Source organism: Limulus polyphemus, unplaced genomic scaffold (assembly GCF_000517525.1).
Source record: "Limulus polyphemus unplaced genomic scaffold, Limulus_polyphemus-2.1.2 Scaffold2513, whole genome shotgun sequence".
NCBI lineage: Eukaryota > Metazoa > Arthropoda > Merostomata > Xiphosura > Limulidae > Limulus > Limulus polyphemus.
In genome coordinates, this window is record NW_013668123.1 from 136,940 (window position 1) to 144,375 (window position 7,436).

Here is a 7,436-nt window from a genome sequence, read left to right on the forward strand (position 1 = left end):
TGCCCTACCACCAGCAACAGCACACTGCTCGGATGGCTTTAGAGACTGATCAATTATTACACCAAGATCCCTTTCTTTCATGACAATGTTAAGGTTATTCCCATCCAAATTATAATTAAAATTATGATAACCCTCGTGCATTATCTTGCATTTATTATAGTTAAAACCATTTGCCATTTATCTGCCCAACTCACTAAATGATGTAAATCCTTTTGTAAATCAGCAGTATCCTCTTCACAGCTAACAACACCCAAGACTTTAATATCACCTGCAAATTTAAGTAATTTATTGACCACACCTTCATCTATATCATTGATGTAAATTAGAAAGAACAAAGGTCCTAAAACTGAGCCTTGAGGTACTCAACTTGTAACATTAATCCAGTTTGACTGAACTCCATTTGTAACAACCCTCTGCTTTCTTCCATCCAGCCACTCTTCTATCCAATTTGCTAAATTATCCCCCACACCTTAAAAGCTAATTTTTTTTTACATGCCTTTTATGTGGCACTTTCTGAAAATCCAGATACACCAAATATACACCCTTACCTTAATCTACATAAGCAGTAACCTTTTCAAAAAATGTCAAAAGATATGTAAGGCAAGATTTTCTCTTAGTGATACCATGTTGACTATCCAATAAAATTATAAACTTTGTTAAATGATTTTGCAAAGCATCTTATATCACCTTCCAAAACTTTTCCCACAACATTAATGGGTCTATATTTACTAGGACAATTTTTACCACCTCCCTTGAAAATAGGAGTTACATTAGATAGCCTCCAATCCTCTGGTACCCGGACACTACTCAATAACTGACAAAAATAGTAGCAAGTGAATCACATACCCAATCTTTAACCTCCTTCAAAATTCTTGGGGGAAATATTATCTGGCCCAAGAGGCCTATCGTTCTTCAAACTTCCCAGTGAGATAATGTAAGCAATAAGTAGACACAACTGGCAAGATGTTTAGTCAACAACCAGGCACTTCTGCGCTAGTACGGAAGACAAGTATTTGTAAATTGCAAACTATGAAATGAATACTTGAGGTGTAGAATCCGACAGATGAATCATTCCATTACAGTATATCCTATATAACTTTGTTACAGCATCAGAAGTTATTAGAAGTTGATTTTTTTCCTCAGCAAGGAAGAAAGTTTTTAGGCACTAATCCTGCTTTGTGTCTCATATATAAATGGCATTTCAGACTGTACAAATGCAGGAGTAGTTCACATACTGCCTGAGCTCTTTCCATAAAAAAAACAAAACAAAAAACTATAAAATAAAAGATAAACAATGCTGTACAAACTGTGTGTCCTGTGCTACCTGAGATAAACAGTCTGGATCGAAAGCTTGAGACCTGTGTGCTACATGACTAAGCACTTCTGTTAGCTCCACATCCAACTCTGAGTCAGAACCTAGATCATAACGTAGCACTTGGTTCTTGATGAAACATTTACCAACCATGTTTTATATACACCACCATAAGAAGAAGAAAAGGGGAGATGTGATATCAAAACTTGTATTTAGCCGAGTCGAACAAAGTCCTTTTTGTTTATGGATAACACAAGAAAAGTATTTACAAGTTTACTCTTGAAAAAGTCCGACATCCAAACCACTACTTTACAATTTAGAATGAAAATGCTACAATATCAGCTTTAACACTTGAAAGTAAGAGTTTAAAGTCTTTCTGAACATTACAATAAAAAAAACAAGTGTTGTTGTCTTATTAATAATAAATAATGTAGCTTGCTATATCTTAAAGATGATTTTCGGGTTTTTTTTTTCTCCATTATTTTTACTAACTAGAATATCCTGCTGAATTATACTTTAAATTCAGACAACTAAACCTTAAATCAAAACATATTTTACTCTTCAGTGATTTTTTACATCTTTTTTTAAATTTGGATCACTATTCATTGAGTGTGGACAAAAGAGGTTCTGGGCACAGAATCCAGTCTTCACAAGAAGTTATACAGAAGTGGCCAACCTACCACTTTTAATATCAAAACAATAGTGTATTTTACTTACCTTCTGAGATGATGTCTTAATAAGCTCTTCTGGAATGACACAGGGCATTGAATCTGAGGACAAATTATCACCAGATTTTGTCCTAACAGTCACACTTTTATTCGCCAGGGGGAAGAGATCCTTCACTTCTAGCAAGGCATGGTCTCCTACAATTGAAAAAAAAAAAGAACTTGTAACAGCTAAAACAACAGAAAAATGTGTCTGAAAATTTAGACCATACAGTAGGCTACCATATAAAGAGAAAACCGGTTTGTTGGTTGTTAAGCACAAAGCTACACAATGGGCTATCTGTACTATGCCCGCCATGGATATTGAGATCCAATTTCTTGCATTGTAAGTCTGCAGACATACCACTGTGCCACTGGAGGACTACAAAGAAAAGAAAAACACTGTATGGCTTTACATAAAATAAATGAATACACAGATATACAGCTGGAGTATTCAGACAGAAAATTAACAAAAAAACATAACGGACAACCAACGATAAATAAACAGTTAAGTAGCAATACTTACAGTGTATATATATAATTACACTCACACATGCACAGAGTAATCAAATAAATGAAAGACAAAAGAAAAGAGAACATAAATGATTTTAACAGACAGACACACATAAAATGACAAACTGAAATAGACAGAGATACAGGATATTATAATTTGTATTTACTTTCTGTAAGAACTTGTAATTTTCACAAAAAATTTTTATTCAGTAACTATAACCATAGTGACAGAAGCGCACGAATGCCACAAACCTGTTGGACTATCAATTTCGGTAACTTTTTTCCCAGCAGCAAAAACAGCGTAGCCTGTGACAGGTGCTCCATTAGATGTCCCGGTTGGATTGATAGTGACTGGCAGCCAAGTGACCAATAGTGTTCCATCCTGAGGCCCTGCTTCCACTTGGATATCCACTGGTGGATCAGGAAGACCTTTAAAAAAAAAAAAGTTGATTTTACATGATTTTAAAGTATCCTTCATAACCTACAGAGGGCAAGTTTGGTTTCTTTGTTGTTAAGTGCAAAGATACACAAATGGCTATCTGCAGGTATTAAAACCCGATTTTTAGTGTTATAAGCCCAAAGACTTATCGCTGAATCACCAGAGAATAAAGAGAGCACATAACGGCCCTAAAGTTAGATAGCCTTGAGCCAACAATAGTAATTTAAAAGTGGGAAACATATCTTACAGTCAATTATAGAATACTATAATTAGTCTGAACTTAAGGACTACTGTGTAATTTCATTTACTGTAAAACTGGTCCAGGCATAAGCCCATACTAAGACATTTTACATTCAAAACTATCTATTTTTACATAATCAGTAACTTTTTTGTGACTTGAACAATCAAATCATGAATATTGAGCAAAGTTTATATTTTTGTATTGGACAGAAGCAGCTGCAGGAAATTGTTCTCTAAAAGTAATAACAAATTGATCTTAATTCCCACTTTAACTACGTCCTGCTATCTGCATGTTCAGTAATTTTTTTGTGACTTGAACAATCAAATCATGAATATTGAGCAAAGTTTATATTTTTGTATTGGACAGAAGCAGCTACAGGAAATTGTTCTCTAAAAGTAATAACAAATTGATCTTAATTCCCACTTTAACTACGTCCCGCTATCTGCGTGTTCAGTCGACAAAAGTAACAAATTTTGAAAAAACTGTAAAACAGAAAATGAAATCACTCTTTGGATAAACGAGTCTTTACTAATCAATCAATTGAAACCAGAACTAAATGAAACTCCATCTTTTACTCAATGATTATATATATATTAACATCCATGCCTGATGACGGCTGAAGTACACCGATCAAAAGCTTACAATGACATTGTAATGCATTACATATAGCGTAAATACTTGTTTTTCTACCTTGGTTTTTGTTCTTATAAGTAAAATTGTTTTTATCCTTACCCTACCGGAGTATTGCAACCAGATCTGTGTTTCTGCATGCAAATCTCAAAAACTAATAAACCGATGTACACAAAACTTTTATACAAGATGGGAAGTCATTATGGGACAGTTCTCCCTAAATCTGTTCTGGATCGAAAATCAGCTCCAGATTCTGGATCACTTTGAAGCATTTCTTTTATCATGGGGAGATAGGGCATGTTTGTGATTTTAGGTTCACAACTCCGTAAAGTGTGATAGGAGTTGTACCACATTTCACGGACACGTTAAGATTGAGACTCCTCATCACACTACAAATAATTATCCAGACGTCTGATCGTTCTGGATCTGAGAAGGATTTTCTGAGTTTTCGAAGGTGAAATTTCCAATATAAACACATAATCTCAAAAAGAAGCATTGGGGCAAGGGTATGCCATCTCTCGGATTGCTCTTGTTATTTTTTGAAAACTAAGGAAAATGTACACCTGAACAAAATGTCTCTGACAGCAAGTTATCTATATTTAAAAAAATAGTTATATATATATTGATGCAGGCTCATAACAAGTAAAGATCAGTTAAAGAAACATTTTCTTTATGTTCTATTATCAACATTTACTTCTCTTACACAAGCTTGTTGGATAAAAATAAAACAATCGAACAAGGATTACAATCCATAAGAAACAAGTATATTTCATTTCTTATTTTTATCTTTGAGAAAAGTTAGTGTTTCTCTATGTACCTTTTGGAAGTGTTCGAAAGTCAACAAAGGTTGTCAGCATATCCAAATTTTTAGGATTTTTCTCTGCATTGTAGAGCAGTTTTCCCGGTTTGGCACGAACTGAAACTCTGTATAATGTATTAGGTGCTAGGCCTATATGAGAAAACAACAACAAATATCTTACCTTCCGGATAATTGGTTTATATATATATATTGCTAAAAAACTTCAGTTATTTCTATGTCAAAAGAAGTAAATAGTAAGGAAGGTTACTTTTTTATAACAGGTACGACGTTTCAATCACTGGTGTAATCAATCTTAAGTACGCAAGTTTTGATGGCCAGTGATCAAAACACCGTATCTGTTCTAAAAAATAACCTTCCTTACTGTAAAAGCAGTAACTTGTAACAAAATATACTGAGTAAGTAAACTCTAAACAAAACTATTTTTCTGTTATGTAAAAACAATTAACAGTGCACATAAAGCTTATTTCTACAGTGATGAGTACTTAATTGCAATGTTTTAGAACCTGTAATTAATATATTATAAACTAGAATATTTAAACTAAAAGGTGACTTTGTCACAACTATCAAGCAGCTTATTAAAACCAGTTTCATAAAATTAAAATTAAACCAGGAATGTTGCAAACACCAGAACAAACAAGCTCGACATTGCATCAAAGCATTTTTAATAGTTCTCTCTTTTCTTTGGCAGATCAAACCCCTTAAATTTAAATGTAGATACGAACTGACGGGAATATGAAAAATGCATTGTGTTCACAATTAATTCAATTTTTATTTAGAAAATAATGTACTAAAAAATTCTTGATTCATTATCTAGGTTAAATACCTTTTCTCAGTGTTGCACTTTTTTTTTTTCAGAGATAAAAATTAAACAAGACTATCACAAATAAAATAGGGGTAAAATATTAAGGCTTGCCGTATTTGTGCCATGCTTTAATTTCTTACAACTTGTGTTAATATCTGTTCTCATTGATAATAATTTACAAATAAATCACACTGACACTGGGAGATATTTGTGGTTTATAATTAAACCAAAATTAGTGTAACTGATTTCCTACTTCTAAAAGTTATTCTTCCAAGTCGTTGATTTCTAGATCTAGAACAGTTTGTCCAACATTATTGTATATCAAAACCTTGTGTCAACACTAAAATGGTGTGCCTAAATATTTGCAAAGAAAACAGAAACCTAAACTATCAGTATCCAGAAAAAGAAAGCATACTTTGTCTAAATACCGAATGATAAGAACCCATATCCCGAGTGCTTTCAAAAGGTGGATTTTCTTCTTCCGGAACAAACTGGAAATGGTGGTGTAATTGATTGAGTGATATATATATATATAAAGGGAGTTGAGTGATGTCAAAAAAGTCATCTGGATTTCCAGCAAATTTTTGGTATATGTTTCCATGTGCTGTTGTAAGTGTGTCTGATTTCTGGTACAATGTGGCCGGTGATGAGAGCAATGTTAAAAAAGGTGTTAGGGATATTTTGCTTTAGAAATGGTTAAAATAAAAATGAAATATTTGTTTTGTTTATTTAGAATTAAGCACAAAGCTACACAATGGGCTATCTGTGCTCTGCCCACCACGGGTATCGAAACCCATTTTCTAGCATTGTAAGTCCGCAGACATACCGCTGTGCCACTGGGGGGCAAAATAAAATATAAAAAAAAAAGAGTAAGAAAGAAGGAAAATTATACTTAAATATAAATAAAGGTGACACCTGGTGACTCATTGAAAAAGCAATGTTAAGCTAATTAATTTTTACAAACAGGTATGGAAAATTATCTTAAATAAATAGAAAGTTTTAAAAAAAATTAGGGTTCACACTACATGAAAGAAATAAGCAAAGTCTAAATACTCTTAGACTAACAAATCATTGAACTATCAATTTTATAATTAACTTTAATATATTTAAATGTTCCTCCATCAGGAGATCATATATTGCAAAGTTCCAATATGTATGCCTGTATATTCAGGAACAAACTTTTGAAAAACTATACTAGAAATTCCTAGAGTCACAAAGCAGTAAGATAATTTTCAGAGTAATATTCTGTGTAAAAGAATGTTTCTGGTCACTGAAAACTGGAATTATTCTCTTCCAGACCTGTTATTGTGTGTCTAAATCTTCCTGGCTTCACGACACGAATCTCCACATTGTTGACTGCTATCGAATGGGTAAAGTTGCTGTTGCTAGGCAGCCAGCTAATCAGTGCTGAAGTGGAAGTTACATTAGAGGCCTTAACACAGCTTGGAGCTAATGGAAGGTCTAGAAAAGGAGAATTAAAATTGGGTGGGATTAGAATATCAAAAGTATAACTTTAAAGTTAACCAAGTTAACAACTACATACATATATAGAGATAAAATTCAGGAATATGCGAAGGGGACTATTTTATAAACTACACCAAGAGAAAAATAAAATATGCCGAGTACAGTATATAAATTACATCATCACGAGCGTATCCTAATCAACATTTTAAAACAATTTCATAATTTGAATTACGTTACAAACATAAGGTATGTCGAAATACGCAATCATTTTTCTCTTATGACAATTTAGCAACTACATGTTTCTAAAATAAGCAAAGTGGTTTGGAATATTCCCGTACTTGATAAATAAATAAGTTTGTTGAATATTTTCTATACGTTGCACGTACAATTCAAGAATTACACATGATTGTTTTTTTTTGCTTTGGAAAGAACAGCGCATTACTATCTCTAAACTTTAGAAGAAGGAAAAAAGGTTATTTGAGATTTAAAATGCCTGTATTAGAAACAAATA

At 33.0% G+C, this 7,436-nt stretch overlaps 1 protein-coding gene across 1 annotated transcript in view; it reads right to left on the minus strand.

Moving 5' to 3' along the window:
* LOC106467169 (RIMS-binding protein 2-like) overlaps window positions 1-7,436 on the minus strand; it is a 63,030-nt gene that overhangs the window by 18,062 nt on the left and 37,532 nt on the right. The window contains exons 17-21 of the mRNA XM_013927489.2: window positions 6,761-6,922; window positions 4,657-4,788; window positions 2,782-2,958; window positions 2,026-2,175; window positions 1,325-1,416 (exon numbers count right to left, since the gene is read on the minus strand). Coding sequence (XP_013782943.1) covers window positions 1,325-1,416; window positions 2,026-2,175; window positions 2,782-2,958; window positions 4,657-4,788; window positions 6,761-6,922 — 713 coding nt within the window. The remainder of the gene's footprint in view (window positions 1-1,324; window positions 1,417-2,025; window positions 2,176-2,781; window positions 2,959-4,656; window positions 4,789-6,760; window positions 6,923-7,436) is intronic.